The following is a 23,533-nucleotide window of genomic DNA, read 5'->3' on the forward strand; positions in this document are numbered from 1 at the left end:
CATCACCTATTAGGTAAATAAAAAGAGCCCCAAATTTATTTATTTATTAAAATCTCATGCTTTTTAAGAAAATCTCATGATTTGTGAATGCTTGAGGTTGGTAATTCTGCAGTCCCTGACCCAAAGTGTGTGCAAGTGTCAAAACATAAAGGTAAAGAATAACTTGGCCATTAATCACTTTAAAATAAATCTAAGTCTAAATGAATGCCACTTCTGTAAACACTATTTATATATTTTATGGTGAACTTCACCCCTTGTCAGAGGGCCTAAACAAGTGATATGCACCACTTGACTCATGAAGGTCAGGTTTAAGTGGGCTCTAAGTAGTGCATGGGCTTCGTGCCAGGGCTCTGCCCACTGGTGAATTTCACTTGATGTGAGTAAAACCCCTTACTTTAGAGAAGTACAACCTTGTTTTACATACATCCTTCAGGTGCATCCTGTTTGATTTGAAAAAATGTTCTCAGTTTAGAGAAATGTTGATATGCATTTGTCCTTCTGCCCACAGAATACCAGTTTATAGGCTTAAAAGAATATACATTTAATTTCACTGCCACTTTAAACTTCCTTGTACCTTCTGTCAGAGTTTATAAAAGCAGAGGTTATTCCCTGTAAAATGTGCACTTGTGTAGAACTATACTTAAGCAAGGATAGTTAAGCAAAAACATACATACATAGAGTTTATTCAGTCCATTAGAAGAGAAATAATTATACACTTTAATGTATGACAATGGATTTTTAAAATTAATATCTGTGGGCAAGATTGTCAACCTGTGTAACGTTGGTTGTCAGTGATGTCACATAATAGTGCATTCTGTGATGCTTTTAATGACCTAGAATGTGTGAAAAGTTTTCAGAGGGCAAAATAAACTAAGAGGTAAAATACAACTACAGGGGAAAAGCCCACATTTTAAAAATCTCTCAGTTGGACTGTGTTCCCATCCCTTTGGTTTTTGTGGACATTTTAGGGAATGAGTGCACCATTTCTTTGCTGAAACAGCCACTTTGAAGCAAATACTGGAGAAGATGCACAGAAAACAAATTTTGAATTTGTAAACCTGGTCACTGTCTTCCCAACACTGAGATTCAAAGCTTCCAGTGAGTGCAGGAAGCCCATGATGTTGCTGACTCTTAGGCCAGGTCTACACTACCGCGGTAGTTTGACAGCTGGCAATCGAAGTTCCGGGTTCGATTTATCGCGTCTGGTCTGGACGCGATAAATCGATCCCGGAAGCGCTCGCCGTCGACTGCGGTACTCCAGCTCGGCGAGAGGAGTACTGTGGAGTCGACGGGGAGCCTGCCTGCCGCGTGTGGACCGCGTCTGAACCGCGGTAAGTTCGAACTAAGGTATGTCGACTTCAGCTACGTTATTCACGTAGCTGAAGTTGCGTACCTTAGTTCGAATTTGGGGGTTAGTGTAGACCTGTATTCATATACAGATCTAATTAAAGTGATTAACAAGCAGGAGTAATTCAGGACCCCATAGATCTGTCTATGAGTTTTAAAATATAAGCACTTAGGGCCAAACCATGGACCTGCACAAAGCTCTTTTCCCCATAGAACTTTTCCCTTGTGCAGGCTGCAGAAAGCAAGTACATACTTGGGGTTGTAATAGCAATTGCTGCCTCTTCCCCCACATGGTGGTTTGGACTAGTCGATCCATGTAGTTGCAAATGTACAGGCTACATTCCCACTTCATCTAGACAACCCTTCCCCCGACAACTATTTTCTACTGTCCCAGAGAGAACAGTGCTTCATGGGTCATGGGGGGCTGGACCCAATAGCGCCTGCTCACTGTAACTGGTACCTTCCCCTGCACAGAGGAATCACGGTGGAACCACTGCTTTAAGGATTTTGTATGTTCAAATGCAGTGGGGTGGGGAGGGAAAGGATCGGGATTTGCCCCACAGCAATTGCCAGAGGATTTAAGCAACAAATTATTGTAGATTATACCTTTCCCTCTTCTCCTTCCATCTTGGTACCCCAGTGTGCATCTGCTTGTTTTGAATGACCCTAAAACCAACCCAACAGGATATTATAGCAAGAGAAAGAATATATTTCAATTTAGTCAGCATCTATAGTAAGAACTGGGAGCACTACGCCAGCTCTACAGTGCTGCCATGTTATCTCTGCAGATGCTGGGACATGATATGTGATGTGCATCATCATATCACATCATTCAGCAGGAAACAATGCAACTGATAGTAACTCACATCGCAATGCCATTTCCGGACAATCCAGAAAGTAATATGTCATCACCACTGCATGCAGTACCATGCATAAGGACAGGGCCGGTGCAAGGAAGGCGAAACTTCCACCTTGCGCCCCGCACCCCAGCCCTGCGGCAGCTCCCCGCCCCGCCCTGCCCTGAGGTGCCCCCCCCGTGGCAGCTCCCCCCTCTGCCATGAGGTGCCCCCCCCACGGCAGCTCCCCCCCGGGGAGCCATGCAGCAGCTCCCCACCCCAGCTCACCTCTGCTCCGCCTCCTCCCCGAGCACGCTGCCCCCGCTCTAATTCTCCTCCCCTCCCAGGTTTGCAGTGCCAAACAGCTGATTGGCGCTGCAAGCCTGGGAGGCGGGAGAAGTGGAGCGGCGACCGCGTGCTCGGGGAGGGGGCGTAGGAACTCTGTAAAAAAAAATTGGGGGCACCGCTTTTTGGCACCCCCAAATCTTGGCGCCCTAAGCAACTGCCTAGTTTGCCTAAATGGTAGCACCGGCCCTGCATAAGGAAAGGATATCTTATACACACATGGAAAAGGAATTGAATGAGGCAGAGAAAAGAAAGGTATATCTCAAATACATGACACTGGACATTACATGCCTGTATAAGATGAGAGTACTTTTAGAACATTCAAGCTATAAACCATCATATATTTCGGATATGGAAAATAAACCAAAATTTCGCACCTTTCACTCATTTTGAACTACCTAGATCTGGGGTTGGCAACCTTTCAGAAGTGGTGTGCTGAGTCTTCATTTATAGGGGGAGGAATAGCTCAGTGGTTTGAGCATTGGCCTGCTAAACCCAGGGTTGTGAGTTCAATCCTTGAGGGGGCCACTTAGGGGTCTGGGGCAAAATCAGTACTTGGTCCTGCTAGTGAAGGCAGGGGGCTGGACTCAATGACCTTTCAAGGTCCCTTCCAGCTCTAGGAGATGGGATATCTCCATTAAAAAAAAAATTCACTCTAATTTAAGGTGTCGCATGCCAGTAATACATTTTAACATTTTTAGAAGGGATCTTTCTATAAGTCTATAATATATAACTCAACTATTGTTGTATGTAAAGTAAATAAGGTTTTTAAAATGTTTAAGAAGCTTCATTTAAAATTAAATTAAAATGCAGAGCCCCCCGAACCGGTGGCGAGGACCTGGGCAGTGTGAGTGCCACTGAAAATCAGCTCGCATGCCGCCTTCGGCATGCATGCCATAGGTTGCCTACCCCGACTTAGATCTATATATTTTTCAGTTATATTTTAGTATTTGCTCACTAGCAGATTTGTGTGTGCACAGGTTTAGCAAACAGATGGAGTCTACAATGACAAAACGTCACAGGCAAAAGTAAAGTATAGCTTGACTGAGGGTATGCATAGAACATAGCAGAAACTCCAATTCTGTGCAAAATTAAAGCCTGAGTCGCATCAAAATAACATCATCTGAATTGTTTTAATGTCAGTAGCTGAAAACACGTTGGCTGGCTAAGTGAAAAAAAATACAGGATTTCCTGTTATTCAGTCACTGTATCAGTCTCCAGATGTCAGCGGATTTTGGAGCACTAGGGCAAGAGGGTGAAATTTCTCTCTTCATGCGAGAAGTTTTTAAAAATATCTCTATCGTTGGAATCTACAGCATAAACTGTAGCTAATAAAAAACGATTTTGCTTTTTCCCTACTCTTCGCTGTGGATATTTCCGTTTTGAAGAATGGAAGTTAGAATGAGGTAAGATTTATTTTTGCTGCACATTTCCTTTTGTAAATCCAAGCCATAACAATATTCAGCAATACCATCGTATGCTTTTTTCAAGAGAAACTTCAAACAAATGCTTGTATTGGTAGGCTGTCCTCAGCAGCCTTTGATAGAAGAGCAATTTGCTGTTTCATTTCTGAGTGGGTGGGTAAGTAAAAAGCAATGCATTGTGATAGAAAGCCTGTATGAGAAAACAGCTGAAGACTGTTCTACAGAAAACATTACGTTGATTGATAGGACATTACAACAGATCATTCAGTTCTGTTTCACATATTCTCTTTCAGTTGCATGTGTTAAAAAAGCTAATGATAATTACTGTTTAAACAAAAGCTGTAGAAAGTCTCGTCTACTTAAATCAGAAATTCTAGAAAACTATTTCAAGTCATCAAGTGGATTTTTATTAAAAAGATGCATTTCCCCACCGCTGCAGTATTTGACTATAATTCCAGAGAGGAACCTTTGCCATAAAGTTCAGATTCAAAGTTTGGGGTTGTTTGGATCTGGAATTAGGGCTACCTCTATATAAATAATAATAATTATGAAAAGACTATGTTCCTACTGTCTCTTCGAATTTGGAAATTCTAAGCACAATACCACAGAAATGTAGAACTGGGTGGGGTACACAGTGAGTCAGAGTAATGATAATTCCGGCAATTTCCACTGATGACTTCTGTAATAAAGACCATATAAGTACATAGCAGAAAGTTAGATTGCTGATATATTAGTGCTTCTTTGCATTTATGTTTATTTTAATTATTAGCTTAACCTGCTAATTGAGCACATGGCTACTCTATATAACCCATGTTACTATCACCTTTACCTACATCCTCCTTCCCCATTCCTTGTAATGACACCCATTTTTTGTTTCCAGTCTTCAGTTACCCTGTAAACCCTTCACAACAGGAACTGATTGTTAGTATGCATTTATACGGCATCTAGTATAATGGTACCTTGAACCTGCTTGAGACCTCTAGGCACTACTGCAATAACAATACCAAAATGGCAAATATATTTAGATGATTAAAAGCTACAATACATTAATATTTTTCCAAGGTCTTAGAAAATATCACTGAGTCATAACATCACTGTCTTTACCCAGGTATAAATGAGGGCAGCACTTAGAAAGAGTCAAAGGGGCCAGAGACCGAAAAGCAAGAGAGAAAATTCACCAGAGGTTCAGCTGTGAACACACACAAAATAAAAATCACTTATTTCAGGGAGTATTTTATTGAAGGAGAACTGGATTTAATCCAAATTGACAGCAGCTTGTCAATAGGTGCTAGCTGCATTCATTCCATGTGTGTGTTACAACCAATAGACTACTAAACAAAAAACAAGTACAAGCCAGCCAGAGTGGCACATATGTTTTCCGCACATTCAAGTCTGGTCAGCACAATCTCTGTTTCCCTTTTTAACGTCTTGAGGCCAAAAAAATCTCAGCTGCATTTAATTAGTTCCTGGCTGGTTCCTGAGCTGCCTCTAAACCCTTGATGCGAATTTCCCCCCAAGCCCAATGTCATTGGTTAGCTTGGCAGGGCCTCCTTATGAGGACAACATGGAGGTCAGGTGTGTTAGGATTTGGGGGCCTCTCTAAGAGGCACCAAAAAGTCTGTACACCCTTCCATAGAAAGCCACAACCCCAAATGATACTATAGGACATCATGCTAGCTTCAAAGGAAGTGGGGCCTTCAAAAAGTGTAAAGTTAGGTACGAATATCTGATTTCTCCGTGAACCACCAAGCAATTTGTCGCCCCATATCTTCCTCAGAAATACAGGGCCAAGCCCTCACTATTACTTGCCATCAGGCAGAGAAATGGCTTTCATGGATTCAAAGAGCAGTTTTTACCAGTAAAGCAAGGGTTTAATAAACATTAATTGAGTCTTCAGACAGCCTTCGTGTCTGGTGTGAGATGGAGTTAATTAGTACATCAATATTGAACTCTGTCGTGGGAAGACAACTACCCAGAAAGACACCACATTTCATGGGTCCACCAGGGAGTTGGGGCTGGTGGGGACTTTTAAAGAGGAAAGTACAGCCCTAGAACTCAAGGGGCCTGATACTGACTTCACCAATGCTGCTGTAAATCAGAAGTAAAGTAATGCTACGGTACTGACAGTAGCCAGGAAAAGGTGCTAGCAATTTATGACTGTTCACTGGTCTGTTTGGAATAAGGTTTAATTTAGTGTATTTATCAAATTTTAATGTAAAAAAAATGTGCCCAATTACACATGTACCTAGTTAAAGATCAAAATACAGCCTCTGTACAAAAAATGCAAAGCAAGTCCAAACACATTCTCAGGTGCGAGGTTGAGAAAAGAGATGGACATGCCAGGTCACTGAACATGGGCTGTGCTGGACAACTTGGTAAGTGAATTCCACAGTTAAGTGCCTCCATTGACAATGCCCTAATAGCAGTCCCTGTAGGGTTACGTTTTGAGAGTTTGCTTGAGTGCCATAGATGACCCCATCCTCCCTCTAGCCAATGCCATTCTTCTCCCTGTTCCAGACTCACGGCCTGCCCCACTCACCCCTTTCGGAGGTGAGCAGTCCTGAAAGCAAGGAGCAAGATGGATGTGGCTATAGAGGGGACTGGTAAGGTGGGCCAATAACCTTGGGGACAGCAAATACCTCCAGTGCTCTGAGACCATGGACAGCAGCAGCACCAAGCATAAGGGGCCATCACCTTTTGTGGTGTCACCTCCCTCATAGCTACTGCCAGCACAGACCCCATGGCGGGATCAGGGAGGAATAAAAGAAGTAGATGATCAATAGCGTAGTGCAAACAAGCACATGAAGGACAGCTTAACCCATTCAGCCTGCTGCTTTTTCTCCGACCACTGGCAGCAGCACTCCGCACCCAATGGTCATCTCTCTCTCAGGATGAGGCTCCACTGAGGATCTTTAGCAGCAATTACTTTGTTCACTATCAGACCATCCACATTAAGCTACACACAGCTTTTCCAAGGACATCTGTTGTGTATATTTAAAAATATACATTTTTGATTTTGAAAAACAAAAGCACGCTAGCCCACACTAACATCTGCTTTGCCAAAGTTAATGGTCAAAACTGGACCTACTTTTCCTACATGAGCAAAGTTCATGTATATTTATCTACATGAGCATTTTTTTCTTTCAATCTTCAACATGCTTTAGTGCATTTTTGAAAGAATGACAGGAGAGAAGAGTAAACTCTTGAAAATTGGAAAGTGGAATAAGTAGGAACTTAAAAAAATGATGACAAATACCTTGACAGTGTTTGTTGTTGTTGTTGTTGTTTTTTAATACTGTCAAGCCCTGTTGTCATAGCTCTGGACAACAGGATATTGTCACCCTTGCTAAATACAGTCAGCATTACTTCCTCCTAACTACATTGGTCACTCTTAGAAACGTGCCAGTTTTGCTTCAGATAATGGTTACTTTAGCATTTGCAGTAATATCTAAATTTCCCTATGCTTATTCTAAGGAATCAGCAAAATTCTGCAGAGATTGGAGTAAAGTTACTCTGGATTTAATTCTCAGAAGTGCTAAGTACCCACAACTCCAGTTGAAGATAATGGAAGCTATGGGTATTCAGAACCTCGGGGGGGTGGGGGGTGGGGAGAGGGAGGAAATCAGGCCCTTAGTTACCCCAAGGCGAAAAACTCTCCAGTATTTAAATGTGAGCCCAGTATTTGGGGCAGAGATTAAAGATAAACTAGGCATGGCCCAAAAACCTAAACAAATATTTTGCCCCAGTTTTTAATAAGAGTAATGAGAAGCTTAGGGGTAGTGGCAGGGTAGGTAATGGAAGGAAGGATATGGAAGTAGAAATTACTCCATCCGATGTGGAAGTCAAACTCTAACATCTTAATGGGACCAAATTGGGGGGTACAGATAATCTCCATCCAAGAATATTAAAGGAAGTGGCACATGCAATTGCAAGCCCAATAGAAAGGATTTTTAATAGCTCTGTAAATTCAGGGTCATACTCTCTGACTGGAAAATTGCTAATAAAGTACCTATTTTTAAGAAAGGGAACAAAAAGATCCAAAAAACTACAGGCCCATTAGTTTGACATCATTTGTTTGCACAGGCTTGGAACAAATTTTGAAAGAGAAAGTATTTAAGGACAGAGTTAATTGATAATTGGAATAAAATACAACATGGTTTTACAAAAGGTAGAGCATGCCAGACTAACTTGATCTTTTTTTTTTTGAGACGATAACTGATATTTTAGACAAAGAAAATGCAGTGGCTCTAATCTACCTGGATTTCAGTAAGGCATTTCATACAGTCCCACATGGGAAATTATTAGTTTCATTGGAAAAGATGGGGATTAATATAAGAACTGAAAGGTGGGTAAGGAGCTGGTTAAAGGGGAGTCTACAACGGGTCATATGAAAGATGAACTGTCTGGCTGTTACTAGTGGAGTTCCTCAGGGATCAGTCTTGGGACCAATCTTATTTAACTTTTTCATTCATGACCTTGGCACAACAAGTGGGAGTGTGCTAATAAAATTTGCAGATAACAAAAAGTTGGGAGGTATTGCCAACATGGAGGAGGACCAGAATATCATACAAGAAGATCTGGACAACCTTGAAAACTGGAGTAATAGAAATGGGATGAAATTTAATAGTACAAAGTGCAAGGGCATGCATTGAGGGACTAGCAACAAAATTTTTTGTTGTAAGATGGGGATGTATCAGCTGGAAATGACAGAGGAGGAGAAAGACCTGGGTATATTGGTTGATCACAGGATGACTATCAATATGGTGCGGCTGTGAAAAGAGCGAATACAATCCTAGGATATATCAGGCAAGATACTTACCCAGTAGAGATAAGGAAGTGTTATTGCCATTATACAAGACACTGGTGAGACCTCATCAGGAATACTGTCTCATGTTTAAGAAATATTAATTCAAACTTGAACAGGTACAGAGAAGGGCTGTTAGGATGATCAGAGGAATAGAAACTCTACCTTATGAAAGGTGTCAGAGTGGTAGCCGTGCTAGTCTGTCTCAGCAAAAACAACAAGGAGTCCCTGTGGCACCTTAAAAGGGCTTGGCTACACTTGCGAGTTACACCGCAATAAAGGAGCCCTGGGCGCCCTAGCTCACTCCCTGTCCACACTGACAAGGCACGTAGAGCGCTCTGACTCCATGGCTAGAGCGCTGCTGGTACTCCACCTCGGCGAGAGGAATAACGTTTGCTGCGCCTTGGCTACAACGCACGGGCGTCAGTGTGAATGAGGTGTTGGGTTACTGCGCTCTGATCGACCTCCGGAAACGTCCCATAATCCCCTTAAGTCAAGTGGCCACTGTCATAACTATAAAGGGAAGGGTAACAGCTCTCCTGTGTACAGTACTATAAAATCCCTCCTGGTCAGAGACTCCACAATCCTTTTACCTGTAAAGGGTTAAGAAGCTCGGGTAACCTGGCTGACATCTGACCCAAAGGACCAATAAGGGGACAAGATACTTTCAAATCTTGGGGGGGGAAAGGCTTTTGTTTGTGCTCTTTGTTTAAGGGGTTGTTCACTCTTGGGACTGAGAGGGACCAGACATCAATCCAGGTTCTCCCCATCTTTCTAAACAAGTCTCTCATATTTCAAACTTGTAAGTAAAAAGCCAGGCAAGGCGTCTTAGTATTACTTTGTTTTCTCAACTTGTAAATGTACCTTTTACTAGAGTGTTTATCTTTGTTTGCTGTACTTTGAACCTGAGACTAGAGGGGGGTCCTCTGAGCTCTTTAAGTTTGATTACCCTGTAAAGTTATTTTCCATACTGATTTTACAGAGATGACTTTTACCTTTTTCTTTAATTAAAAGCCTTCTTTTTAAGAACCTGATTGATTTTTCCTTGTTTTTAGATCCAAGGGAGTTGGATCTGTATTCACCAGGAGTTGGTGAAAGGAAGGAGGGGGGAAGGGTCAATTTCTCCTTGTTTTAAGATCCAAGGGGTTTGGATCTGTATTCACCAGGAGTTGGTGAAAGGAAGGAGGGGGGGAAGGGTCAATTTCTCCTTGTTTTAAGATCCAAGGGGTTTGGATCTGTATTCACCAGGGAATTGGTGAAAGGTTTCTCAAAGCTTCCCAGGGAAGGGAATTAGCTTGTGGGAATGGTGGCAGCGGACCAGATCTAAGCTGGTAGTTAAGCTTAGAAGTCTTCATGCAGGCCACCACACTTGTACCCTAAAGTTCAAAGTGGGGATACAGCCTTGACAGCCACTCTTGTCATTGTTTTAAACTCCTGTAGGAATGCAGAAATGCCCTTTCAAAGCTCCGTTTCTGACAGCCGGCATGCAAGCCCTTACTTTGGAATGCTGTGTGAGAGAGAGAGGCGGCAGGGGGGGGGGTCTGCTGCTGTCTGAACTTACAAGACAGCATGCTGACATGCTCTCAGCCCTCCCAAACACCACTCTCTCTCTCCCCACATACACACAACACACTCCCTGTCACACTGCACACACACCCCCAATTTGAAAAGAACCTTGCAGTCACTTGCATGTTGGGATAGCTGCCCATAATGCACCGCTCCCAATGCCGCTGCAAGTGCCGCAAATGTGGCCACACCAGTGCGCAAGCAGCTGTCAGTGTGGACAGACTGCAGAGCTTTCCCTACTGTGCTCTCCGAAGGCAGGTTTAACTCACAGCGCTCTACAGCTGCAAGTGTAGACATACCCTTAGAGACTAACAAATTTATTTGGGCATAAGCTTTCGTGGGCTAAAACCCACTTCATCAGATGCATGAAGTGGAAAATACAGAGGCAGGTATAAATACACAGCACATGAAAAGATGGGAATTGCCTTATGAGAGGTGACCCAGGCAGCTTGGCTTGTTTAGCCTAACCAAATGAAGGCTGAGGAGAGAGATGATTGGTCTCTATAAATACATCAGAGGGATAAATACCAGGGAGGGAGAGGAGTTACTTAAGTTAAGCACCAATGTTGACACAAGCACAAATGATATAAACCAGCCATCAATAAGTTTAGGCATGAAATTAGACGAAGGTTTCTAACCATCAGAGGAGGAGTGAAGTTCTGGAACAGCCTTCCAAGGGGAATAGTAGGGGCAAAAATCCTAACTGTCTTTGAGACTGAGCTTGATAAGTTTATGGAGGGGGATGATGTGATGGGACTGCCTACAATGGTGTGTGGCCCATCTGCAACTACTAGTAGCAAAAATTCCCAATGGCCAGAGATGGGACACTAGATGGGAAGGGCTCTGAATTACTACAGAGAATTCTCTCCCAGGTGTCTGGCTGCTGGATCTTGCCCACATTCTCAGGGTCTAACTGATCACCATATTTAGGGTTGGGAAGGAATTCCACCCCCACAGTTCAGCTTGGCAGAGACCCTGAGTTTTTTTTTTTCCACCTTTCTCTACTGCATGGGGCACGGGTCACTTGCTGGTTTAAACTAGCAAGTGAATGGTAGATTCTCTGTAATGTGAAGTCTTTACATCTTGATTTGAGGACTTCAGCAACTCAGCCAGAGGTTATGGGTCTACTGCAGGAGTTGGTGGGCGAGGTTCTGTGGTTTGCAATGTGCAGGAGGTCAGACTAGATGATCACATTGGGCCTTTCTGGCCTTAAAAACTATGAGTCTGTGAGTAAAAGGTAAGGGCCTCATCCTGCAAACACTACTAAACACAGGCTGGGATTGTCAGGAGGGATCAGCACACACAACTGGGGCCAGAGTGCTCAGCTCCTATTTAGAAATCCAAATTTGCGGCTAGAACTTCAGAAGAGCTCAGCATGTGCATGGTGGGTGCTGAACACTTCTGAAAATCACACCACAAGTTTCTCAGTGGGAGCACCTGGGTCCAGAGCTCCTTTGAAAATTTGGTCCCAACTGTGGGTTCTGAACTCTTGGAAATCTGATCAGGAGCTTTTTAGAAAATTCTAGCCAGAGGGCTTACAAGTGTGAGCAGTCTCATTGACACCAAAATCATGTCTTTATTCATTACACATTGTCATCAATGCCAGTCAGATTTTCAAGAACTATGATAAAGATTTTGCAAGATCAGGCCCTGATCTCTTAGAGAGAAGCAAAAGAGACATTAACTCTGATCCAGCTGTGACACCTTGTGGTCAATTTAAAAATTATACTCATAGCATTTGGTGCTAGGGTGAAAATTATATGGTTTAGTCTTAAATGATGGTGTTATCTGTGCCTCATTTTATAACCTGCTGCATGAACAATAATCCCTTTGCCTAAGAAAATGTTTCCCCAAAAAGGTACTCAGGAAGGGTGAAATTCATCACAGTAAAGAAGGCCTGCACAAGTACCTCTGCACCATTTAAGCCCTCAATGTTGGGCATATATGGCACATAGAGATTTATGCAGGTGCATATGGATGAATGTCACCCAAATTGTTGAACTTCTGGGGTAACTGCAGAGAGATATTTTTCCCATCATGTCTGCAATGGTTAGATGTTATTTTCTGTTATTACAAAATGATGACTGCATTATGCCATTGTGTAGTAATGCATTTCCGATACCGACATAGAAACTGACGCACATTTGGTTAGATATTAGTTTAAGTTTATTAGTCCTAAATATGGAGCCAGAGCTCTGATGGAGCTGTCTGCTCCTTTCCATCACAGACCTCCTCCACAGTCTGCTGTCTGCTAGCCTTGTTCCTTATTTAAGCTATTTATTGTTTTACTTCTGATAATCTAATACGAGATCTCTATGGTGGTTGTTAAAGATGCTCAGACAGTCTCAGTTAATTCAAAACTATATTTATTTAATCTCTTGTTGGAGACGTCTGTAGGTCTGCATGGGGACATTGATTCGATAGGCGTTTGAATACAGTGTGCAATGAATGAAGTCAAATGTTATGGAGAACCTAGAGATCTGAAGAGTAGCCTGGCAGCCGGCAACAAGCTGATTAATAGCGTCACTGTGGCATTAGGACACTGTCAGAGTAGGTTTACATTCTGGATGGAATTCCATAGGACTACCTCCAGTCAAGGCTGGCTGGATGATGCACTGAATCAGCACATCTAAGAGATGGCCCAGTTCTTATCCTTCCTAGTCAACCCGCACAACTTTCTGATCAGTGCTGGCTGGCTATGAGACCCTGGCAGAGTAGGGTTTCCGGATAGCTTGTGTGTCTATACCCAAATCCCAGAAGACTTTGGGCTGCTGAATGACTGGAATCGAAGAGTGAATATGACCCAAGGATGCACAGGTTCCAGAAACAACTACTCATGCTGGGATGGCTACAGAGTCATTCCATTGATAACTGTATTGGGAGCTTGGTCAAGTGACAAAATCTCTTTTATGGCCCTACTACTGATGGTAAAAGCATCCTCTTTGCTTGTCATTTTAATCTCAGTTTCTGTAATGGAGTGAACCACAAAGCTTTTCTTTATACTCCTTCCTTTTCAATAGGTATTTACTATGTGTACGGTCTCATTTAAATGTTTTTGTCTGAATTAGAAAATTCAAACATCAATATTAATAAACACTGAACAGTTTTTGCCTTTACTGTCTTTGTTTTTACTCTCTACAGAAATCCTTCTTCCATCCCATCATCTCCTAAATGAATGCGCAGATACATTCAAGATGCCGAGCAACAGACCTTCAGGAAACTGCACTGATCCTCATATGGGATTTCAGTCCTCCCTATACGCAACCACTTACACCATAATATTCATACCTGGTCTTCTGGCAAACAGTGCTGCACTATGGGTTTTATGTCGCTTCATCAGGAAGAAAAACAAAGCTGTTATTTTTATGATTAATTTGGCTGTAGCTGATCTTGCACATGTTCTCTCATTACCTCTTCGAGTGTATTATTATATAAACCACATGTGGCCTTTTGGGAGTTTCCTTTGCCAGTTATGTTTCTACTTGAAGTATCTCAACATGTACGCAAGTATTTGTTTCCTTACCTGCATAAGCATTCAAAGGTACCTTTTCCTTCTCCATCCATTCAAAGCCAAAGACTGGAAGTGCAGGTATGATGTCACCATTAGTGCTGTTGTGTGGATCATTGTTGGGGCTGCTTGCTCACCAGTTCCAATCCTGAGAAGTCCTACCTTATCCAACAATACAAACACCTGCTTTGCAGATCTTGGAGTGAAGCAAATGACTATGGAAGCTTCTATTACTTCAGTAACAATAGCTGAATTATTAGGGTTTGTGGTCCCCCTAGTTATTATTTCATACTGCACTTGGAAAATGCGACAATCTCTACAAGAATGTCAAGTGCCCTTGCAACAGAGAAGTGAGAAAGAGAAAGCTTTACGGATGATTCTGATGTGTGCAGCTGTATTCTTCATATGTTTCACACCATATCATATAAACTTTCCTTTATTTATGATGGTGAAACAGAATGTTATTACAAACTGCGCCATACGCAGAAGCACTCTTCATTTTCATCCAGTTTCTTTATGTCTTGCAAGTTTGAACTGTTGTCTGGATCCAATCCTCTACTACTTTATCACATCAGAGTTTCAGAACAAATTATTGCAATGTAGCGGCTTTGCCCTCAGGAGTTGTCTCATGGACAAAGAGAGTGACTCATCTTCCCAAGAAAACAGCGATGATACTAAAACACAAAAACCCTTTTCATGTTTTAAATTTCGGTCTTTTCCAAAACTCTGGTCAAATAAATACACAGAAACTCCTCTAACTGAACCAGAGGGGCTTTTATTACAATAAGCCTTTTGAAACTCAAGACAGTTTGTTCAGCATAGGTGAAGTCCAAAGCTCAAATGGAGATCACATTAAGCCCAGAAATATGTACTGAATAACATCTCTGGCCATTATGTCCAAGGTATCCAGCACAGAAAGACATTTTAACTTTATTGTTTTGTTTTTTTAAATATCAGCCATCCGAATCATTACAACCTCCCCATGCAAAATTCTCTCATACTTCTTGAGTCACCAGTTAGGTCCCATAATTTATCTTCCTTTAAAAGATGCTCCCGAATGTAATCCTAGCAGCTAATCTATATATTGAAATACCATTGACCATAATGGGAATTCCAGCCACCAAACAGTTACAAAACAGCTACAGCCTAGGGTTCCACATAGGCCATTTCCATTTCTGATGTTGATGCACCTATGAAAATGTTATGTCATGGTTATGTCTCTGCTTTTAGACAATCCTTGCCTTAAAGGACTTTTACCCATGGTACATTTAGAATATCTGGTATATCTGTGAATACATTTTTAAATCATTAAATTAATGTTTTCTACTGAAAATAGTAGCTTGGTTTGAGTCTTGATTAACACAATTGTTTTAATGGATTTCAACAGAAAAGGAATAATTTCTGATAAGATAAAATGTTTCACATCCTTGAAAATCCTATCAATATTCTGGGTTGCTGGGAAGGTTTCCATTTTTCCTTGAATTAATAGCAACAATACAGCCTTCCAAATGACAATTTATTCAGGAACAAGAGTGAATTAAACTTCAACTTAAATACTAAGTCCAAAAAGTTCTAAGCTGCAGAAGCTCTGGAAAATTACGGATATTAGGCTGCACTTGTTCAGCAGAGAGGTCAGTTTATTGAGAAATTTAAAAAAAATGCTTTCAAGCAACTCTGCTCTTCAGCAGGATTCACCCTGAAATACTCAATCCTTGTCTAGACTAGGGAAAAAAGGTTGTTGTTTTTTTAACCTCCACTGAGTTAGCTCATTTGAGCTAGTTAAGTCAATTGAAAGCCCCAGTTAATGTCACTGTAGGCACAGCTTAAAACTGTTAGCTCAGTTTTGGCAAGCTGTGTCTTAGAATATATGTTTTCCCTGGAAAAATGTGTGCTTTTATGTCAAGATAGCTCCATCAATGTAAAATCCTAGCGGAGACAACACACAGGTAGTTTTTACCTCAATGTAGCTAGTTGAGGTCAACCCCAGGTAGAGGGCATAGTATTGAACCTCAGCTAGCTACGCTGAGGTAAAAATCACCTGTTCATTGTCTCTGCTAGGATTTTACATTAAGGTTGCAAACTCTAGTCAGTTACCTTTTTTAGTGATGAAGACAGCCTTAGAGGCCTGCTTAGACTATAATTTGACCTGCTAAAAATCAAGCTAAAGATGTCTACAGGGGTTAAGTGGGGGTTTCAGTTGAGTTGAATTGGCTCAACTGAGTTCACTCCATTGAAAAAAGCATCTTTTTCGTTGTCTAGACAAGGCCTTGGACACTCCATAGCCTCTTCTGTTCAGAATTGTAGCTGTGGCAGCCCATAGGACTTCTGGGGAATGGCAGATGCTGAGATGGTCATTTACTAGATGAACATTAAAGAACAGATTGTGTGTGCAAAGGGGGATGAGGAAGAGGGTCCATAGAGCCTTCTCCATAACTTGTTTACCCTTGTAGAGACCAGGTACAGTTGCAAGGAGGAGCTCTACTAACCAGCATTGCCAACTCTCACGATTTTATCGCAAGTCTAATGATATTTGGCATTTTACTTAAAGCCCTAGCTCCTGGAGTCATGTTAAAAAAGCTGAGATTCTCTTGTAAATAAGTTTCCAGCCCATGTACTTTCAGAGAAAGCTTAAAAATGTGACCTATGTGCACCCTAAAGGCTCAGAAACCAGGAGGCACATAAAGAGAACATAAAATGTGTTATTTTACAAAAAAACATGAATTTTAAACCAATCTCATGGTTTTGGGGCCTAATTGATGATTTTTTTGAATGTTCGTGTTCGACACTACTGAGCAATGTTCCCAGCTAGCATTGCCAATGGTGCAAACAGAAACACAGTGAGAGTGTATCCAGAGTCACTGGAGAGGGCCCTGAGTGAGGGGGTGGAACAAGCTTGTATCTGTTTAAAGAGTGGTGTGCAACAGATTGCATAGGCCAGCCCTACAGTACAGAGAAGCAGAGCCCAGCAGAGAGGCTGGATTCTGGTTCTATATTTTACAGGGCTGATGCTGTAAACTGCTCAATACCTCCTGTAGGGGCAGAATCCCCTCACCACACAAGTCAATGGGAATTGAGGGTAGACAGCTCCTCTTGAGGCAGTCAGCAAATGTCAGCAAAACCCTGGGCTGAATCTAATTCAGATATGGCACTAGTAAACAAAAAAGAAGGACTGATCATTGTGACGGGATCCCCCCAGGGTATAGTCTGGAGCTGTGGGACCACTGTGCCCCCTTAACTCTCTCCAGCCTGGGCTGTCTCTCACAATGCCTTGCTAGTGACCAGCAGCAACCCCTCCAGGCGCTGTGATCACTCAGCACAACCGCATGTGGAGCCCCACCCCCAGCTAGATTGCATGAATGCTCCCAAAGCCACTCATGAATCACACAGAGAAAGGCACCAGCCAATTTTCCCTCTCCTCCCCCCAGCTCCCAGTACTGTACCCCAGGAATATATCATCTAATTTATTAATTGGTTCACCACTTCAACACTGGAAAGTGGACATACACCAGCCTTTGTCAAACCTGAGCAGATTTGCTCCCACACTTCATACCAACTCACTGGTAAAGATAAACAGTTAAACAAATTTATTGGCTATAAAAGATGGATTTTTAAGTGATAGTAAGTGATTGGTAACTAATTCTGACTTTTTGCCTAAAGAAATAAAATATAAGCACGCAGTCTAAATTCTCAACCCTATTAGACTGGGCAACATCTAGATCAGGGGTCAGCAACCTTTCAGAAGTGGTGTGCCAAGTCTTCATTTATTCACTCTAATTTAAGGTTTCTCGTGCCAGTAATACATTTTAACGTTTTTAGAAGGTCTCTTTCTATACGTCTATATTATATTACTAAACTATTGTATGTAAAGTAAACAAGGTTTTCAAAATGTTTAAGAAGCGTAATTTAAAATTATATTAAAATGCTGATCTTATGCCACCAGCCTGCTCAGCTCGCTGCCAGCCTGGGGTTCTGTTCACCTAGGCCAGCAGCGGGCTGATCAGGGCCTGCGGCCGGGACCCCAGACCTGGGGGGAGGGGTGTTTCAGGGGTCAGGGCAGAAGGCTGAGTGTGTGTGTGGGGGGGGTTTCAGGGCAGAGGGATGGGGCTGTGGGGGTGCAGGGCAGAGGGATGGGTGTGTGTTGGAGTGGGGAGGCTCAGGGCAGAGGGGTGGGGGGGTGCAGGGCAGAGGGCTGGGGTGTGGGGGGGTGCAGGGCAGAAAGCTGGGGTGCTCGGCTCATGGGGGTGCCCCCAGCCTCCTGCCCTAAGCGGCTCATGGCAGGGGGCTGGAAGGGATATGCCCTGTTCCACCCCCTTCCCCCAGGCGCCGTCCCTACCGCTCTCTGCGTCCTCTACAGAGCTGTGTGCACGCTGCCGCTCTTCCCCCTCCCCCTCGCTAGGGCCATCAGCTGATTGGTGCAGGGACGGAGAGGAGGAGGGGCCGGAAAGCACCACGCTGGGGGAAGAAGCGGGGGAGGGGGGAAGCTTGGCTGCCGCAGAACCAAGCTTCTGCCTCCTGCCCCCGCAGGGGAGAGCGGTGGGCGGGGGGGCTGAGTGGGGCTGGGGGCTGGGACCGCGGCAGGGAGCTGTGTGCCACTCAGAATCGGCTCGCGTGCCGTAGGTTGCCTACCCCTGATCTAGATAAAGCAGTTTTTCTCACCCCACTGGATACTGCAGTCCATAGTATACAGATTTCACCTTTGCAATCTGGGCCAGTCTCCTCAGTTGGAGTCTCAAGTCTTCAGTGTCCTTGTTGCTTGCAGTGTAGGCGGGTGAAGGAAAAAGGCCCAGTATTTGTCCACTCTGTCTGTTTTATACCCTCAGTCCATATGCTTTGGAAAACACAAGTCCAGGCATGTCTGGGGGGCATTGCTGAGTCTTTCCAAGCAAGGTTGAGCATTTCCCCTGGTGTGGCCTCATGCATGTGAGCCATTGTATTGTAGCTCCATTGCTGGACAATGGCTGTTGATGGGTTGTTTCACACCCCACTGGGGAGTTGGTTACTTTCCTTGCTGTTGCCTCTGGGGAGCTAATATCTGGCTGATTCCCTAACTTACAGCATGTTTTGACAACCACACAACACAATTCTCATAACTTCACATGCATTACTGATATACATATATGGATAGAGAAATGACTTTCAGCAGATCGTAACCTTTTCCCTGATACCTTACAAGGCATGCTTTATATGTAATATCACAATTATATACAGATGAGAAATATGGGGGGTTATAGGTTGCTCCCCCAAGGTACAGAACGTCACAATCATATAGTCATGATTGGGCAAAATGTATGAAGATGACTAAAAATATATGCTGCCAACTGCTGCTCAGTACAGAGGCAGCAGATGTAATGTTTTGTACTAATTTCCTCCAGCCCACAGCATGCACTGCTCCCAGGCAAATTTAGTTTAGCCATCCTTTTTTTCTGCCGACTGTGCTCACATTCTGATCTTAATGAATGATATATTTTGCACAGTGGAGTTCAAGGTACACACTTTTCTATTGATCTTGGCCAGAATGAAATTCACACCAGTACAGAGGAACTATGCAAAGCCCTGCATACCAATTAAACCCTCAGACATGTTGCCAATAAAGTTGGTTCTCCATACATCAAGAAGTTGCTGCTGCCAACAAACAGAAATGATATAACAAAATGCAGGCTGAGGGTAAAAGTTAGGCTTCCGTTTAATTTTAAGACCGAGTGTAGAATAGTTTCACTGATAAATGAATGCACATTTCTATCCCAGGTTTCACTTCTGGTAAAATGCAGAGCTTTCCTTTGCAATTCACTGCTCATGTTTGCCAAAGCAATTCTGAGAAAGATCAGAGGAAACCCAGACAACCTGAAGTAATTTACTTGGGTACTTACAGTACAAGAGAGACTGTCAGATATGCAGCAGTTAGGATCTCTAACCTGAATTGCCTTCAAAGAAACATTGGTGTTTTGCTCACTTCCTCGCTTTTCAGAAATACTGAGCATTTTCAGAGATGAAGCCAGGCATCTGGGAGAGTTTACAAAGGATAGTACAAAGCCCTAAGCACAGAAAGCTGAACACAGGAAACCGAAGAAAAAGAGGTTTGTTTAATTCAGATGAAAAGCCATGTTTGTATAACTGCATCTACTCTAGGGCTTTTATTGGCATAGCTATGTTGCAAAAGAAATCACACTGCTAACCAGCATAGTTATGCTGGTAAAACTTTTTAAGTGTAGACAAGCCCTAAAAGGTAAACTACAAATGTGTGTGTCCTGGAACAAATATTTGGGGAGTGTCTATGCTGGCTTTTTGGCCAACCTTGAGAGTCCTAACACTCAACTCAATGGCATTTGTTTGTCTGTTTTCTTAAATTTTCCCCAGGTTCTTGGGTTCAGGTCACCAGATCAGTCTCTTCCAGGCTTGTCGGTCCAACAATCACTCCATATCCTCTCTGTCCTCCTGTACACAGTCTATCCACTGATCTCTTGGCCAGCCTCTTGTTCTCTGCCCAAGAACTCTAGTCTCAAATGCCTTCCTAAGAGTATTCCCTTCATCCATCCTTTGTATTTGACAATTCCATCTCAGCCTCCTCCTTGCAGCTTCTCTCTAATACCATAGGCCTTGGTCTCACTCCTGATGACATTATATGCATGTGGTCCAGCAACATCAACCCTCTCACTTTCCTCAAACATCTCATTTCAATATCTTCCAGTCTTCTCAAGTGCCTCTCTTTGGTTGCCTGTTTCTCTGATCCATGCAGAAGAGCTGGTTTTACCATGGTATTGTATAGTTGTCTGTCTGTTTATATGAAACATGATAACTTTTGAATCCCACATCTAATTAACTCCAACATTTCAGGGAATGATCTACACATTAATGGCCAGAATCCTATTGATTTTGGGGACAATTAAAACAACATAAGAGGGAAAATAGAGGACACATGGAACTGCTGTCATCTCTTGATATCACCCATTAATGCCTTCCAGCATAACAATACCCCTGTTCATCTTCACAGTAGAATTTAATATGTTGACACCTGATTAACAGATGAGAAAAAATTGTTCTCCCTGCTGGGAACCTGGGGGGAGATCCTCAGCCAGCAGGGACAGCCCGAGACAGAGAAAAAAGGAGGCTTCATTCCTTCCCTCCTCTCTCCTAGCCTCCTACCTCCTAAAAGCCTGCTCCAGATGGGAAAGAGGGCATCAGCCATCCACTCCTTCCTTCCCATCTGAGGGGAAGAAGGATAATTTGGAGGTGCATTGGGGAAGGAAAAAGGACAGGCATAGTAAGGGGATAAGGGACCCCAGTATGCAGGTCACACAGATCTCCTGCCACGGAGAGATTAGGAGAAATTGCAAGGACTCCCTGAAGTGGACATGGGGGGCAAGTAGGGAACTTGCAGGATGGTATGGAGAAGTACAAAAAACCCCTGATGTTTGCAAGAAGCTTCTACAGAAGCTTTGAAGTGTGCAACAGCCTCCTAAAAACATGTTAATTGGCAACCAATTATCTCAAGATAAAAACTCTAGTGTTAACATATCACATGGCAATAGTAGGTCTAATTTCTAAATTTCTGACCACCATTGGGACTGATGCTGGCTTATTTCCAGATTTTGGGATTAATATTTATAAATACATGCTATTACACAAACTTCGCAGCACATTTCCATAATTCACACACAATTAATTTCAAACCAAGAATACCAGAGGAAATATTAATATACGTTGTCACTGTCTCTCTCAGCCTAGGGTAAATCACAAATGCTCCTATCCTGGAACAAAACATTTGGGAGCATCCACAGTAGCCTTTAAAAAGGTGTTAACTACCTTGAGTTACTTACACTGGAGTTGATTGCTATACATACCCTAAGAAGATGGGAAGAAATTTAATAAAATGGACACTTATGAAGGAAAGATGGGAAAGTTAAGTGAGGCACTGAAGAGTTAATGACCTGATTTTCAGTTGTGAAGAACTCCTGCAAGCCCTGCCACCCCTTACATTCATGCCCAATAGGTGGGCACTTAGCTTTTACACAGGTTCTCTCTTGTGGTCCAGTGATCCTAGGACACTAGGCCTTGTCTAGACTGGAGATTTGCCCTGTTCGGAGCCATCAACATAGCTACACTTGTGCAATCCTAGTGTAGGCAGGTAAAGCCACTGTCATGGCACATGGAATCAAGGACATTCTTAAACAGAAGGCATCTCTTATAGAAAACTACAAAGTACAAAGGCAAACAGGCTTTGACGTAGCTCAGGTTCCAGCTTTGTTCCCCTTGTTTAGTAGGGATGACACATAGGACACAGAGCCATCTTGTGACTGAATAATGTACTGCAGTTAAACATATGGTCACTACACGCACTGGTTGAGTTTACCCCAGTTGCAAGCAGTAGTAAACTCCACCAGTGCAAATAGTAGCTTTACCTATTCACTCTAGGAGTCTTACCACTGCAACTGCACCAACAGCTGGCCATGGAGGGCTGAACTTGGAACAGGTGTCTGGGATAAAAAAGGTCTAAATATCCTGGGGAGGCAGGAGGGAATCCCACCTGAATGATTAGAGGGAGCATGTGGCTGAGCAGAAGAACAAAAAATGTTAATAGTTTTGTGAGGGGTTAGAAACAGAGAAAATCTGAGTGTGAACTGGGCTGGAAAAAAAGGAAGGTGGATAAGTATAATTGAGACTCTACTGCTTTTGCTATTAAAAATCACCTCTTTTCAAAGCCCACATCTGAAGGGATTAAACCTTTGAAAATAAAAGTGGGGTCAGCCAACGTTATCCCAGCATCTGCTCAATGTAGTTACTAACTTTTTATTAAAGATGAATAGAATTGCCTGGTTCTGATCTATTAATGGCTGAATGCTATGACCCTACTGTTCAAGGCACTTACACTCAAACTGCAAGTCTCTCCACCCTCACATGTCTTCACTCTCGTCTCAGGACTGAATAAGAGAAGACACGAAGTCCTGAAAATGATGCACCAGTTGCCCTCAGACAACAAAAGAGAGATCTGCAGCTGTATACTGGCATGTTCACATGGATGGATTAGAACTGTATTTTCACTGGTACACAACTACGGTTAGTGACAATTTCTGCTGCGATGTTTTACCTTTATGAAAGCCATGCAGGTGGAGGGTTGTCTTAGTAAATGAAATCAAAATGGAATTATGTGGTAAGTGAAACAGGCTGCAGAATGGCTTTAGGTGACAGTGAGACAGACTTCTGAAAACTGGTGATGGACTCTGAGTGCCAGATCTCACATGGAGCCCTGAGTAACGCTGTCCACACAGAAACCTTTATTTGGCTCTAATGTTTGATACATCACCATTTATAATGATCTTGTCAGTTGTCACACACGTTTGATTATTCTAGACAAATTTAATTCTTTTATGGCTCTGTCTAGAGCTATGTGCATTTTTTGTAATGAAACCTGAAACTGAAAAATTCCAGAGACCACAGAGAATGCACCTTGCAAATAGGGAATTCCCAGAATGGTTCCTTATTTGCACAGTATATTCTAAGGCACAGCAGGCAAGGAGGGAAAGGATAGTCTTCTGTCTGCAGCACAGGAGTTAGAACATCTGGGTTCATTCCCAGCCCTGGCACAGTCTTCCCCTGTGATCTTCGGCAAGTTACTTAGCCTCTGTCACTCAGTTGCCCTCTCGTTACAATAGGGATAATACGATCTGCCTAACAGGGAGAACTGCAGTGTTGCCAACTCTTGTGATTT

The 23,533-nt window shown here is 42.8% G+C and overlaps 1 protein-coding gene across 1 annotated transcript; it reads left to right on the forward strand.

Annotated features, from left to right (window-relative positions):
- The first annotated feature begins 3,840 nt into the window (after nt 1-3,840).
- On the forward strand, nt 3,841-15,089 carry LOC135883770 (putative P2Y purinoceptor 10). Its single transcript, XM_065411014.1, has 2 exons — nt 3,841-3,934; nt 13,464-15,089. Exon 2 carries the CDS (start codon nt 13,517-13,519, stop codon nt 14,615-14,617), a length of 1,101 nt encoding a protein of 366 aa, XP_065267086.1. The 5' UTR covers nt 3,841-3,934; nt 13,464-13,516; the 3' UTR covers nt 14,618-15,089.
- The last annotated feature ends 8,444 nt before the right edge of the window (nt 15,090-23,533 follow it).

This window comes from Emys orbicularis, chromosome 9 (genome assembly GCF_028017835.1).
Source record: "Emys orbicularis isolate rEmyOrb1 chromosome 9, rEmyOrb1.hap1, whole genome shotgun sequence".
Classification (NCBI taxonomy): Eukaryota; Metazoa; Chordata; order Testudines; family Emydidae; genus Emys; species Emys orbicularis.

Bases quoted from the DNA above. Each gene is read 5' to 3' on its own strand.
- LOC135883770 (XM_065411014.1), top strand. From the start codon at position 13,517: ATGCCGAGCAACAGACCTTCAGGAAACTGCACTGATCCTCATATGGGA.